General features: G+C 52.4%; 1 protein-coding gene across 2 annotated transcripts in view; it reads right to left on the bottom strand.

The window, feature by feature from the left end:
• DNMT3A (DNA methyltransferase 3 alpha) overlaps positions 1 to 15,855 on the bottom strand; it is a 100,870-nt gene that overhangs the window by 72,437 nt on the left and 12,578 nt on the right. For both annotated transcript variants that reach the window (XM_081253663.1, XM_081253662.1), the window contains exon 2: positions 347 to 594. In XM_081253663.1, coding sequence (XP_081109789.1) covers positions 347 to 412 — 66 coding nt within the window. In that variant the 5' untranslated portion in view covers positions 413 to 594. The remainder of the gene's footprint in view (positions 1 to 346; positions 595 to 15,855) is intronic.

Genomic DNA, 15,855 nt, shown 5'->3' with positions numbered 1-15,855 from the left:
CTCCCCAAAGCTACTAACCCCCCTGGGGAAACAGAGGCAGCTAACCCAGGTAAAGCGACTCACCTGAGGACACACAGCTAGTAAGAGGCCGATCCAGAAAGGAAGCCAGATGTGAGGACCCTGCAAGGCCAGCCCTAACAATCGCACACGCCTGGGGTCTGAAGCTCTGCTCACACACCACGGGGGTTGAAGACTGGGTCCCGGAGCCTGACCACCAGGATTTAACCTCTCCAAGCCTCAGTTTGCTCATCACCAAAACAGAGAGATAGGTCTTCCCTACAGGCCCGTGTGAAGACGGAGCGGCGCGGTCCAGCGCCCAGCACCCCCAGCAGAGCCGGCTGCTCACCTTGCGCTCCTCCTCCCCCCGCTCAGGAGCGGGGCCGCTGGCGTCCCCGGGGCCGCTGGCGGGCATCGCGGGCAGCTGGGCGGTGGGAGGCAGGCTGGGGCTGCGCGGGGCTGGGGGGCTGCTGGCCTCTGGGGAAGGAATTATCGTGGTCTTGGTAAGCAAGAGTTAAAACTTAAACATAGATCCCGGCGCCGGGGGTGAAATGCGGCCTCAGGCTGTCTGTGGGGCTGGGCTTCCCGTGGCTCCACCTGTGGGGGGAAGAGAAGAGGGGTCAGCAGGATAAGGCACCTCCACCCCAGGCCCCAGCTGACCGCCACCGGCTCCCAGGGCCAGACCCTCGGCCCCGGGGCCACGCTGGCCTGACTCCTCTTCCCAGGCGCAGGCCGACCCGGCACCCAGCGATGCGGGCACCCAGCGATGCGGGCACCCAGCGATGCGGGCACCGAGGCCGAATCGGCAGCAGGGCCGCACCTGCCTCCGACGCGCGACAGTTGCCGCGGCACAGTGGGCGCAACTTGTGGGACTTCCAGCCGCCTCCCGCCCCCTCCCGTCACTTCATTCACGGCTGTTCTTTCCTTTGAAAGCTTCCCGCAGCCTCGCCCCCCCGCCCCCCCGGGAAATCCCAGAGGTCCCCAGCCGGCTACATTTTCCTTCTGATCTGTCCTCCCCGCGCCCCTACCCCCACCCCGCCCCCACCACGTGGAGGAAGTGAGCCGTAGTCACAGGATGTAGTGAGATGAATGTCACCTCACTTTAGGGCCGGCGCCTGGGCCCGGAGAAGGCTGAGGGTGAACCCGGACTGCGGCCAGGCTGAAGGCCTGGGTTTGCAGGGCTGTCTAGGGGACGCCCCGGGGTGGGGGGCGAGGCGGCAGCCGCACCGAGCGAGGGAGGATGCCAGGCCGCTCCCCCAGCACCCCACGAACCAGCCCCACCTGCCCTGGGGAACTGTGGGCTCCAGGGGGCCCTGCGAACGCACATGGCTGAATTTTAGGGGCTTTTCGGCCTCCCTGCTTCAGGTGCGGGCCTCACGCCAGTGAACTAACAAAGCCCGGGCCACAGGCCTCAGCTGGGGCGGGGGGGGGCCGGGGGGGGTCGCGGCTTCACCCCCTTGGCTCGGAGGAGCCGCAGAGAGATCTCTTCGCCCCCCAGGAGGAGCCTGGGCCCAGCCCCTGCCTCCGCGGGCCCGGGCAGCATGGGGAGGGCCCTGGCAGCAGGAGGAAAGTGGGAGGCAGGCTGGATCCGGGCCCACCCACACCCTTCCACTTCCAGTTCCCGGTTCTGCTTCCCCCGCTCCCCCTCCCTCCAGGGCTGCTTCTCCCATCCCCCTCCAGCCAGAGCTCCCTGGAAAACCAGGAACCGGAGAAAGCGCAGGCTTGGGTCTCCCACGGGTGCAGCCCCTCCCCAGGGATGGGCGCTGGGCTGGGAGGTGGGGGGGGGTATGGAGGGGGGAGCTGGCGCTGGGAGGAGCCTTCTTAGGGCCCGGACACGAGGGGCCCCATAAGTTAGAGCCTGGACAGGCTGAAGGTACTCCCGCCCCGCCAGGTGAGCCCTAAGGAAGCCGCAGGTGTAGCGCTGGTCCAGGCTGGGGGCAGTGCTGGGCCGAGGAACGTCTGCTATGCGGGTGCAGGAGAGAGAGCAACTCCGTGTGTCCGATGCGGTGCAAAGCCCGGACGGGCCTTCCTCTTTGGGCAGCTACAAGTATCACTACCATCTGCTGTTGAATCTAAGGCTGCAAAAGGCTAAGGCTTATCCGTGTTTCAGTGTCAGGGCAGAGGCTTGAATCCAGATCTCTGACTCTCGGGCTCTGAGGGCATCTCTATGAAGCTTCGTCCCCCAGCTTACACCACCCCACAGAAAAAAACCCCGAGAGTCCATCAGACAACCGGGCCAACCCAGAACTCCACAAGGCTTCTGACCATCATCAGCCAGCCCGCGAGTTCCCCTCAAACCCACCCCTTGTCTGTTAGCACAAATATCCCCGATCACCCACCACATCAAAATCTTCAAAAGGATGAGCAAGCTGAGAGGCAGGGTCTGGCTGGGAAGAACACTGAACCCTGGAAGAACTTCTCTGGCCCTTAGTTTCCTCATCCATAAAATGGAAGAGGTCGACCAGATGATCTTCAAGAACGTCTTCTAGCCCTGCCCTGCCAAGCTGTTGGAGGCCCCAAAGGCAAAGGGCAGGATCCTACAAGGCTGGGCCATCTCCAGGAGCCCCGAGAGCCCTAGAATGGAGTCCATGCCGAGCCAGGCACAAAGTAAGTCAGGGGCAGATAGGCCTCTCCCGGATATTTGTCTCAATGCTGCCCTGAGGCCTAGAAACATCCAGGGGCTTCTGTAAGAAAAAACTTTCAGAGAACCTCTGGTGGCTAGTGACAAGAGGAAGGAAGCAGGAGGGAAAAGCAGAACATCACAGGGTGTTGACCCTGAGGGCAGACGCCCCGGAAAGGAAAGGAAAGGCTCTTTCCTCCGCCCCTTCCTCTGCTCACCCCTCTGACATGAGCTGCACACTGTCTCACAGCAAACACAGCTGACCTGGGTCAGTCTTTCGGTTCCTTTGTGTAACTCAATGGAACAGCCTTGTCAGTAAGTGTCCCTCAGAGTCACCCAGCATCATCTAAGACCATCCAGCACATGCTGGGCAGGCCATGCACTGCACAGCTCCAGAGCCCACCGTGGTGGCCAAGGTCCAGGCCTGAACACAGCGCTTCCCGCCCATCCTTAGAAGCTTCCTTCTTCTCCCAAGCAGTCCTGCCGAGGGAGGAGACCTGCTCTTGGGCCCACGGTCCCAACACAGCAGCATGTGTCTACCATGACATGACGGCCCTGCTGCTCCTGGCACCAAAGCATCCTCCTCACCCATGCCAAGGGCTGCACCACAAAACCACCACCAAATAAAAACCCTTGCCAAGAGCCCTACCGCCACAGTAGGCAGCTTTTATTTTCTCCTTTATACTGCTAACGTCCACAGTGGCCATGAATAATTTTACAACAACTTTAAAAAAGTTGTTTTGAGGAATCCTATCATGAAAATGTCTTGGTATCACAACTGACATGGTCACCATCCTCACCGGTCCAGTTACAAAACTGTTGTGGAAAAGGACTGGGATTTTGAATCTACACACCCAAGTGCGCTACCTTCTAAATCCAATGTAGTAGAAAGGTTTTTTAAAGAAGACATACAGGGACTTCCCTGGTGGTCCAGTGGTTAAGACTCCACGCTCCCACTGCAGGGGGCACGAGTTCGAACCCTGGTTGGGGAACTAAGATCCCGCATGCCACGTGGTGCGGCCAGGAAAAAAAAAAAATAAAGAAGACATAAAGTCACAAGATTGGGCCGAACAGAGAGGAGACACCACCGACAAAATGTGGGGGTCTGGAAAGCAGATTTGTGGCAGGCAAATTTCAGACAGCAGATGACAAGTGATTTACAACAGAGTTCTTTAAAGACACGTGGCATGGTAGCACCACGTACCTCTGGGACAAGGGGTGAAGAGGATGGATGTATGAAAATAAAAAGGATCAAATGGAAGAAGTAAAATACCTAAATCCACCTCCCCCAGAAGTCTGAAGATTTACTCTCTAGAGAGCACAAAACAGAGGGTCTTTGCGCAGAGAGTCGACAAGCACCGTTGAGAGCAAGAGGAATAAACAAAAACCAAGGAGATGAAGGTTATTTTCAATGCTGAGGTTGAGTCCCCCAGGCTAGTGCCCCACTGGGCTCCTAGAATACTGGCAGCCAGACCGTACCTTCTTCTCTGGAGAATCTTACCAGTGCAAGAAGAAAGGCCTAAGGATACAGATATTGACACCAGAACCCAAATGGTTTCCAAATGGCTTGTTTAGGTCAGCCAATGTGGATCTGCAAGTCAGCCAGCTTCCAATCAGCTTTCTAGTCCCCTGGTCTTAACCCTGAAAGGACAACCAAGGACCACTAGACATCCGAGGGAAGCCTCTAACTTGGAGAGCTTCCACCATGGAAGGGCACCACCATGCCCTCTACCACTGAACTTTTTTTTTTTTTAATTGAAGTAGAGTTGATTTACAATGTTGTGGCAATCTCTACTGCACAGCACAGTGACTCAGTTATACACACATACGCATTCTGTTTTATACTCTTTTCCATTATGGTTTATCCCAGGTTATTGAATATAGTTCCCTGTGCTATACATTAGGACCTTATTGTTTACCCATTCTCAATGTAATAGTTTGCATCTACCAACTCCAAACTCCCAGTCCATCCCTCTCCCTCACCCCTCCCTCTTGCCAACCACAAATCTGTTCTCTGTGTCTGAGTCTGTTTCTGTTTTGTAGATAGGTGCATTTTTGCCTTATTTTAGGTTCCACATATAAGTGATATCATATGATAGTTGTCTTTCTCTTTCTGAGAAAGTATGATAATCTTAGTGGATAGTATGATAATACTATCACTTAGTATGACAATCTCATGTTGCATCCATGTTGCTGCAAATGGCCTTTTTTGTTCTTTTTTATGGCTGAGTAATATTCCATTGTATATATGTACCACATCTTTATCCATTCATCTGTCGATGGACATTTAGGTTGTTTCCATGTTTTGGCTACTGTGAACAGTGCTGCTATCAACATAGGAGTACGTGTATCTTTTGGGGGTTTTCTTTTTCTTTTTGTTTAACATCCTTATTGGAGTATAGTTGCTTTACAATGGTGTTAGTTTCTGCTTTATAACAAAGTGAATCAGCTATACATAAACATATATCCCCATATCTCCTCCCTCTTGCGTCTCCCTCCCACCCTCCCTATCCCACCCCTCTAGGTGGTCACAAAGCACCGAGCTGATCTCCCTGTGCTACGCGGCTGCTTCCCACTAGCTATCTACTTTACATTTGGTAGTGTATATATGTCCATGCCACTCTCTCACTTTGTCCCAGCTTACCCTTCCCCCTCCCCGTGTCCTCAAGTCCATTCTCTACGTCTGCGTCTTTATTCCTGTCTTGCCCCTAGGTTCTTTAGAACCTTTTTTTTTTTTTTAGATTCCATATATATGTGTTAGTATATGGTATTTGTTCTTCTCTTTCTGACTTACTTCACTCCGTATGACAGTCTCTAGGTCCATCCACCTCACTACAAATAACTCAATTTCATTCCTTTTTATGGCTGAGTAATATTTTTTTTGTGTGGTACGTGGGCCTCTCACTGTTGTGGCCTCTCCCATTGCGGAGCACAGGCTCCGGATGCGCAGGCCCAGCGGCCACGGCTCACGGGCCCAGCTGCTTCACGGCATGTGGGATCTTCCCGGACCGGGGCACGAACCCGTGTCCCCTGCATCGGCAGGCAGACTCTCAACCACTGCGCCACCAGGGAAGCCTGAACTGTCTTTTTAACCTGACAGAACTACAGGTGTCATTCGCTATTTTTACTCTGTGGTCTGAACTCAGGAACTGAATGGATTTGGATAAAGATGAAGACCTGTCCTGGGCAATGGGCTCCAAACGGGGGAGTAAAACAAGCAAGAAGACGTGGGCTCCAGAAAACAGGAATTCCAACCAGAAGGAAGGCAAAGGGAATGCCAAGGAGGACAACAAAAAGAAGTCACCAAACGGCAGCTAACTATGCCACACGCCCCGAGAGCAAGAGAGTGGATAACTCAGAAAATGGAACTGAAACATAACACTTGATGTGACTGCCCTCATGGAAGCCATACAGACAGCTATTAGGAGGTATAGCAGAAATGGGCAAAAGGTATAAAGAAAATAAGGCAGATAAAGAAACAAGGTAGGGACTTCCCTGGTGATCCAGTGGTTAAGACTCTGCGCTTCCAATGCAGGGGGCCCAGGTTCGATCCCTGGTCAGGGAACTGGATCCCACATGCAGCAGTGAAGATCCTGCATGCCACAGCCAAGACCCAGTGCAGCCAAATAAAATAAATAAATAAATATTTTTTAAAAATGACAAAAGTCAATTAAAAAAAAAGAAACAAGGTAATTATTCATTTCAGGGGGAAAAAAGGAAACTATTGTAGTACAGTATAAAGCTCAGCTGTAAATAGTTGCATTAGTTGATTTAACAAGTATGTATACATAACATACATAAGTATGCATGTTTGTATGTATGTATGTGGATGTAGACATATTACCTGGTGTATTAATTTCCTATTGCTTCTGTTACAAATTACCACAAAGTTAATGGCTTAAAACAGCACAAATTTGTTTCTTGCAGTTCTGGAAGTCAGAAGTCAAAAATGGTACTCGTCACTGGGCTGAAATCGAGGTGTTGGCAGGCTGCATTCTTTTCTGCAGGCCCTGGAGAGGTTCCATTTTCTTGACTTTTTCAGCTTCGAGAGGCTGCTCACATTCCTTGGCTCCTGGCTCCCTTCCATCCTCAAAGCCAGCAATGGCCAGTCTTTCTCCCATCACATTACTCTGACCCTCCTGCCTCTGCCTTTCACTTTCAAGGATCCTGATGATGACACTGGGCCCACCCAGATGATCCAGGATAAATCCCCCCATCTCAAGATCCTTAACTTAGCCACATAAGGTGACACATTCACGGGTTCAGGGGATTAGGATGTGGCCATCTTTGCAGGGCCATTATCCTGCCTGCTACATGCATACATATATGTATGTTATTATAGGCATAAGACATTTTTGAAACAACACTGGTAAGGTACTATTTATTTATTTATTTATTTATTTATTTATTTATTTATTTTTGGCTGCGTTGGGTCTTCGTTGCTGTGCGCGGGCTTTTCTCTGGTTGAGGCGAGCAGGGGCTACTCTTCGTTGCGGTGCGTGGGCTTCTCATTGCGGTGGTTTCTCTTGTTGTGGAGCACGGGCTCTAGGCACGTGGGCTTCAGTAGTTGTGGCCCGTGGGCTCAGTAGTTGTGGCGCACGAGCTCTAGAGCGCAGGCTCAGTAGTTGTGGTGCACAGGCTTAGTTGCTCCGTGGCATGTGGGATCTTCCCGGAGCAGGGCTCGAACCCATGTCCCCTGCACTGGCAGGTGGATTCTTAACCACTGTGCCACCAGGGAAGACCCCTGGTAAGGTACTATTGATAGTATGTCTACCACGAGAAATATTGAGGGGTTGGCTGGCATATAAGAGAGCTAAATTCTTATTTATCAAATAGGAAATCAATGGAAAATGTCTACAATGGAAGAGTCAAAAATACGAACATTACTCAGACCCGTGAGATGTAAAACTGCTAGAAGAAACAGCTAAAAGTGGTTGCCTCTGAGAAGAAGAAGAAGGTGGAAGGAGGCAAGGAACAACTGCATTCAGTGAAGAGATGTTAGTCCTATTTACTTCTTAAAATTATATGCATGTAATACTGTGAAGAGATAAAAAGTAATTTTTAAAAAGAGAGAATGGGGGGCTTCCCTGGTGGCGCAGTGGTTAAGAGTCCGCCTGCCGATGCAGGGGACACGGGTTCGTGCCCCGGTCTGGGAAGATCCCACATGCCGCGGAGCGGCTGGGCCCGTGAGCCATGGCCGCTGAGCCTGCGCATCCGGAGCCTGTGCTCCGCAACGGGAGAGGCCACAACAGCGAGAGGCCCGCGTACCGCAAAAAAAAAAAAAAAAAAAAAGAGAGAGAATGGGTCTGGGAATGAGGGCTTACATCCAGCTGCAGCCATTGGATGGGTTTGGCCTCCATCCTCCTCCATAAGAGTGCAGCTAAGTCCTTCCACCTCTGTTACGCTATGAAACCGTCACGTCCCACAGAACACCCATCATCATCTCCTCACCCCCACACAGAGTTCCATCATCAGCTCTAAAAGTGGTACCTCCCTCCCCGCCCCACCCTCACATCCCTCACGAAATGTTTAATTCTCGCAACACATCATTTCCACCAAGTCCAGCCCATGCGCAGCATGGTTCACCTCCCTCACGTCCCCCCCCAAACTGCACCTCGACATGCCATTGCTGCCCACATCCCTAACCACAGCCCAGCTCGCTCATCAGCCCATCTCAGACCCAAGACCCACAATTCAACCATCTCCTGAAGCCTCCAGACCGTCCTGCCGCGTCACCTCCCAGCTCTGCCACCACACCGTCCCCAGCACCATTCCCACCCTCCTCACCGATCCCAATCCCATCAGCACCCCCTGAGCCAATCAATCACCCCAAAGCCTCACCTCCAAGCCTGCTCCAACCAGCACCGACTAGATCGTCACCCCAGTCTCACCTCAACAAGGGCCGGCGAGGAATCATCCTCTCCCAGAAACAAAACCGTAATTGCCCACAAACCCAGATCCTTCCTCCATCAGAAACAACCCTAATGTGATCACCGTAAGAGCCTCTCCGGCTCCATCTCAAGTCCTCTCTTTGAATTGTTGAAAAATATCTGACCGTCTCTGCACCAGGTCCTTCTTCACCCCTCTAGCTGGTCTGCCCTTTTTGCAGTGGACTTTGCTGGTTTCGATCTAGTTACCTTCCCCTCCTTCCCAGTGGGGTTTTGTGGTGTTTGTGCCGACCCCACCCCTCACCCTAGTCACAGAGTGAGCATGTGACCAGGCGGGGCCAATCAGAGGCCCCCCAGGAGTGTTTTGGTGCAAAGGAAAGATGCTAACGTGATGGGACGTGGGTCAGGAGCTGCTGGCTGCGTTGGGGAAAGCGTGCCTGAGGGATGGAGATAGACACTGGAACACTGAGGCCATTGTCTGGGCCCCCCGGACCCAGCTGTACCTGGAGGCAGGGCATCTCTGAACCTCCCGGTAATGTGAGACTTTCCCTACTTCGGTGGGAGTGAGTCTGTGCCTTGTGGCTGACGGTCCTGACTCATATACTAATCTCAACCTCCTGAAGTCTTCCCTGGGAGGCCCGACTGCGTGGGTTCAAATTCTGTCTGTATTAGCGTCAGCTGTGTGACCTGAGGCATAACTGTGCGTCAGTTTTCTCAGCTGTAAAATGGGGAAAATAACACTTGCCACTTCACAGGCCTGTTGTGAGAATTAAAGTGAGATGCATTAAAAATGCTAACAGGGAATTCCCTGGCGGTCCAGTGGTTAGGACTCCACGCTTCCACCGCAGGGGGCCCAGGTTCGATCCCTTCACTGGTCAGGGAACTAAGATCCTGCAAGCCGCACGGCATGGCCAAAAAAAAAATAGAATGGACGAAATAACATTAAAATTATTTGCTTTAAGAAACATGCCAACAAGAGTGCCTGACACAAAGGATATCCTCAATAAATTTTAACAATTCTTAGTCCCTGACTAACCCAGCCCACAGTTTTCTCTTCTTTGTTGACATCCCTGGAGTGCCCGTGAGTGTACTTCACTCAAATGGAGCTTGTACTGATTACGATTCTTACAACGCGCCAGGCCCTGTGAAAGAGCTTTACAATTTCAACATCTCGTACATCCTCACACCTCACTCCAACCCTTTGAAGTGGAGACTATTTTTATCCCCATTTTCTAGATGAGAAGAATGAGGTATGGAGAGGTTGGCCAAGCTGCCTAAGGTCACACAGTTCGTGGGTGGAGGAACCAGATACAAATCCAGGTCTGTCCCCCGCTGAAGCCCCCAGTTTTCCACTTCATCATGATCTCTTACAATTAGCATGTGACCACTGCAAACATGTTAACTTTCCCAACGAACTGATCAGAAAACAAAGTTTCCAGTTAGTCTCCCTTTCCTGGTGAGGCCTGTGGGCTGTGAGGGCAGGGGGAAGGGTGCTAACAGGCAGTCCAAGCTTCTAATCATCGTGTTCAGTGCCCTGCCGGATGAGGGAGTCATTCATTCATTTATTCATCCTACTATTTACTGAGCACCTACCGTGTGTCCGGCACTGTGCCAAGGGCCATGCATTGTCTCGTCTCATCCTCATAAACAACCTATGAAGTCTATGAAGTTGGTTCTACTATTATTCCCATTTTATAGAAGGATAAGCTGAGGCTTGGGGAGGTTAATTACCTCTCCAGAGTAGTGCAGGTAGAAAGTCCCAGGGCAGGATTCTGAGCCCAGGTCCATCTAACTTAAGAGTCCTTACAAACATGGCGACACCCAGTCATGGATGAGCATGAGTCGCACAGACCCCAGATCAGCTCTCTGTGCCCCTGACGTGACACCAGCCTGTAGATAACAGCCTCATGGCTGAGTTTCCTACTTGACCTTAGGAGGAGGTGCAAATGAGTCCTGTGGGTGACAGAAGACATGAGAGTATCTTGTGTCCCACACCACCCAAGCATCTGCCAGGGTGGTGATAAGCTTGGTAAGCTGGGGGCAGCAGAAAGCTGAGGGGAGACATCACAGCCTCCCAGACAGAGATGTTTATCTGCCATGTCTTCCCCCACCCTCGGTCACAAGACTGGGGCTGGATAAGGGGGAGGGGGAGGTCCCAGTGCCACCTTCTGATTGCTCATTCTCTCTCAACACGAGGGAGATGCATGTCATCATACCGTGACTCTGACTTCCAGAAACGTCCTTCCCACCCAAATCACCAGCTGCCCGTAGAATACCAAAAGCCACTGGCGACAGGCCAACAATCCTGCCATCCTGTTCCCCACTTCAAAGCCCATCTGTCTGGCTCTGAAGTCACAACAGGATGACTTGTGGCTCTCACACCACCCTCGAGGCCAGAGCGCCACCAGCGTGAGCATTTTTAATCACACCAAACGCTGCCATTGTGGTGGCCACACCGGCAGAGCTGAGTTGAATCAGACTCCTCGGCTCACACTTACGGTTACCATGACACAGCCCCACAAGCAGGGAGGAGAAAAAAAAAAAAGGTTTGTACCCAAAATAGACGCTGGTAAGGAGCTGAAGTTGTTCTTGGGAGCCAAAATGAGCCCATACAGAGTTCCATACAGGAGCACGCATTTCCGAACACGGTGAGTCAGGAGGAGCCCTACTGGGGGTCGGGGTCGTGCGTGCGGTGGCAGTCGATGGGCTTCCCACGCCCCAGGAGGCAGGGCACAGGGTCCAGGCTGAAAGTCCACGTGACAGTCAGCCGTGTGGACCCTGGCGGGGCCTGCTGTCTGGACAGCCGTGAGCCTGGGTCTGATTCTGTCCTACCCTCCCCACCAGCCGAGGTGGCCCATGGTCCACACCTGTGTGATTCTTGGCTCTTCCAGCCTTCTCTAAACAACGGTCCACGCCACACGTGCCAGCTCCAGAGCCTCTTCACTTACTCTCCCCTTGATCCCTGCATCTGGTCCCCACTCCACTCCCGTATCTCTGAAAAGGTTTAGGGGCTCTGAATGTTGTCTGCCAAGAGGACACCACAATGGTTCCACTGGAAGACGAGTCACTGACCTGGCTTTTGGGGACCCCCTTAATGCCACTGAAGCAGCAGACAAAAAGGAGTTACTCCACAAGCTGGAGTGATTGATCCTAGTTACCAAGGAGAAATTGGGTTGCTGGTATACAGTAAAGGCCAGGAAGATAATTTCTGGAATCAGAGGATTCTCTCAGGTACCTCTTAGAGCTTCCATGCCCAAAAGTAAGGGTTAATGAAAAACTACAGGAACCAAGAAAAAAAAAAAGGCAGGACAACCGAGGATTCAGATCCTTCAAGAATCAAGGTTTGGGTCACTCCACCAGGTAAAAGAATCCTGCCCTGCTGAGATTCCAGCTGAGTGCAGAGGAGATACAGGATGGGAAATGGGAGAAGGAAGCCGGAGAGCAAACGTGGTCTTGTGAACAAATATAGAAATGAGAACTATAGTAGTTTTGCATGTTTTCTATTTACTTGATATAGATGTGTGTTTATTTGTACATGGTAACCATTTTCTTCTTTTTCCTTCATCTTCCCATTATTTATATTTTATAAACAAGTTGTTGGAAGTTAACGTTGCAATTTAGTCTTCAGGTAACAGAATATTCAGTGAGACTGTGACTGAATTTGCGGTGTTGCTCATGTAGACAGTGATTGATACAGTAAGTGCTGGGACGCCTCATTTGGGAGACAGGGTAAGAACGGGAAGCAGGAGAGCTGTGTCTTGGTAGGTAGAAATATAACTATTTGGTTGTTGTAGGGGAGCTCACATGTGTGTAAAAGCGGGCAGATGGAAGCTGTGCAGCCAAAGTAGCAGACTGTGCCAGTTAATTTATTCACCCTTCATTGCCTGCTCTGTGAAAATGAAGCTAGGCCCCTTAAATATGTCCCCTTTGCCAGCTGGCATGACATCAAACTCCCTCAGCAGAGGGCACTGGAGAGACACTGAAGGAGGAGGAGTGTTCTTTCCTAGAACCACTGTGCTCTCTTGAAGGATTTCTGCATGGTATACAACTTCTCCAGCAGTCAGATCCTGCTGCCCCCCTGGCTTCCCTAGTGGCCAGGCCTGTCCAGTCACAGCTTCTCCAGTGCCTGGCTCCTGCAGCAAGGGTGCTTCCCCAGCACCTGGCTCTAGCAGTGTTTGATAGTCAAAAGCAGCCAGCAGCTTCACCCAATACTCCTTCTGGGTAGTTTAGTAGCATTGTGCCTCCAGCAAGATACTTCCTCATGAACAACTTTCCTTGGGACCCAAAAGGATGGACTTCCAGTGAGTTCCGGGGGGCAGGTTTCCAGCAAGTTCTGCCAACATGGCACCACAGTGACTTCTCTGTCATCCAGGGAGCCAGGGGCATCAAGGTCAGGATCTCAGCCCTGGGGGCCTCTTCCTTGGGCACTCCATGGCAACCCTGGGTGTAGTGGCTGTTTTCATATATGCTATTTCTGTATTCTTTGCAGATCTTTTTACTTCTTATCAGCCAATCTCTCAATACTCCAATCTCCTGTTATCATTAATAAGTCTTTACATTAAACTTTGCCTGTTCAGATCACTATGTGGTTCCTGTCTCCTGAATCGGCCCTGACAGATACAGTCACCCATGGCTTCAAAGGGCCTTTTTCCATCCTTGGCGTCCTTGAGCTCCATTCAGCCTCCTTGCCGGCTAATCATTCCCTGCTTCAAGCACTCACTCAGCAATCCTTTATTGAGTGTCATTGCCAAGCTGGGCACTGGGGTGAACAGGAGACCCCTGCAAGTTCACAAACAAGGGGATTCTCTGGCTCTCTTTGCCCCCTTGGCTCCATGCTCTTGGCCCTCGGGTCCCTCCGCTCTTTCTCCTGGCTGGCTGGGGTCTTGCTCTCACTGCTGCCCAGTGGGCACCCCTCTTGGGTCCCGCTGTGATCCAGCTGTACTCTAGATTCTCCTCTGCTGAGATACCTGGGCTTAAATGAGTGCAGACTTCCTACTGCAAGGCCTCCATCTTTATTCTCTGGACATCCCCACCTGGGTGACTTGCAGTTACCTAAAATCCTACTCTTCTAGAACCAGATGCTTCATGTTTCCTGTGGCTCCCCTGTCTACGTGGAGGTGGCAGCACCTTCCCCTCAGCTGCCAAAGCCCAAAACCCCGCAGAGAACTCGGGTCCCACCTGCCCCCTCAGTCCCCACATTGCACCAGGCACCTGATCCTCGGGCCCCTATTCTCCACTCCTGCCCTCCAGGCCCTCGGGACCACAGGTCTAGACCTTGGCAGTTACCCTGTAACGTGTCTCACTGCCTCTGGTGTCCCTCCCTCCCACCCGAGCCTCTCAGCAAAGATTTTCCACACGTGGCTTCCTCAATCAAACCTATGATGCCTGATGAAAATGTTCTGAAATTGTGGTGATGGTTGCACAACTCCGTGAATGTACTACAAACCATCGAATTGCATAGTTTAAATGGGCGAATTGGATGGTATGTGAATCATATCTCGATAAAGCTGTTATTTTTAAAAACCCGATGATGCCAGTGATTTTCACACACTGTAAGATCTGAACTCTGGTCTGGTCCTACACCGCTGGCTCTCCGAGTCTGGCCTCAGCCTACCGCTCTGACCTGGCCCCCACCTCGCCTAGCTGACTCCATCCTTCCAGGCCCCCAGCTCACATCCCGTTCCCACACGCTTGTGTCTACGTTCACAGCATTCTCTCCTCCACGAGGGGGGCTCCTTCCGGAAGGCCCCCAGCCCCCTTCCCCACCCCTCAGGACCCCCACCCCCTACCACTCCTCCTCAACCGCCCTCCCAGGGGTCTGTAACCAGTTTGCTGTGTGGTCATTTGGCTTTTCTCGTGTAGATGGATGTGTGTGTTTCCCGAAACAGATGAGGTCAGAGTCATGTCCTGCGCCCCGCTCTTCTGCCACCCGCCCTCCCCGGTCTCCCTGCTCCGCCTGACCCCTGAGGCAGAGAGAACGGGGTGAAATCACTCCCAGGCAGCCGCAACATCGCCAGCACGGCGCTGCGGTGCCTCGAGGGACCCCCACAAGCCCATTCTAGGGGTCGCTTGCCAGAGCTCCCCAAGGCAGTGCGCCAACGGGAAGGGCCCTGCTCCACCTGCCCCAGGCCAGGATGTGCACCTGCTACGGGGTCTGCAGGCTCAGCCAGCCCCCAGATGCCCAGGGTGCCTGGGGTCGTGAGGGACCTAGGTCAGGGTGTCTGTGAACCACGGGAAGCGGGGACAGCCGGCCTCCCACCCGCCCAGGCCTTTGGAAGCTGGTCCCCGGCTTGCCTGGGACCACTCTCTCCTCACACCATCCATGCGATGCTTCCCCACCCGCACCTTTTCACACTCTCCCAGGCCACAGAGCTGACCCCCTCCTGGGCCCAAACTGGGAGGTGCCCCAAAGAGCCTTCAAGGGTCTGGGAGCTACTGCTAGAGCACAGCCCCTGCCCACCCAAGAGTGCAGGAAAGAGCCCACTGCTGTCAGAACCACCTGCTGCTCCCTGGGTTGCTTTCTCCTCACCCTCTGCCCCAACCGAAACCAAACCACTTGCAGGGGGGCAAGGGGGCCCGAGAGGAGGAAGAACCCAGGACTCTGGGTAGCACATCCCAGAATCACTAGCCTCTGGCCCGGGGGCCCTGGTGCAGCTCATCCACCCCTTGAGCCCTAAGGGGGCTCAGCCGGAACCCACCTCAAACCTCTGCCGCTCAGACGCAGGCCACACTTTACCAAACCACACAATAAGAGTCCTTACCTCCTGAGTCTATTTTAAGATATGAGAGAATTTGAGTAGAGTGTTTAGCATGATACTGGCACATGCTAGGCGCTCAATAAATATGAATATTTTTTAAAAGTACATCATTCACAGATGTAGAGAACAAACGTATGGACACCAAGGGGGAAAAACGGCAGGGGTGGGGGTGGTGGTGGGATGAATTGGGAGACTGGGATTGACATCTACACTAATATGTATAAAATGGACAACTAATAAGAACCTGCTATATAAAAAAATAAATAAAATTAAATGCAAAAATTCAAAAAAAAAAAGTATGTCATTAATTAGGGTGAAAGGCCAGTAAAGTGTCCTTAAGAAACCTAGACTCTCACTTCAGACAACGCCCAGGAATGGCTCTCGCTGGCTCCTGAACGGCTGCTGTGGCCTGACCCAGTGTCCTCTCTCCCAGCTAATGCCGCGAGGCCTCCCCTAATCCCCCAGAGCAAGGGCCTTCGCAACCAGAATAAATAACCTCTTTACCAGCACCCTTAACCTGCCACTGTGGCCTCAGGGGTCACAGGCACACACAGAGACACAGACACAGACCCACACGGGCACACTCACATAC

This window comes from Mesoplodon bidens (assembly GCF_964165515.1).
Source record: "Mesoplodon bidens genome assembly, chromosome: 14".
Lineage (NCBI taxonomy): Eukaryota > Metazoa > Chordata > Mammalia > Artiodactyla > Ziphiidae > Mesoplodon > Mesoplodon bidens.
The sequence above is the reverse complement of the archived record's forward strand: the minus strand, read 5'-3'. Positions and strand labels throughout refer to the sequence as shown.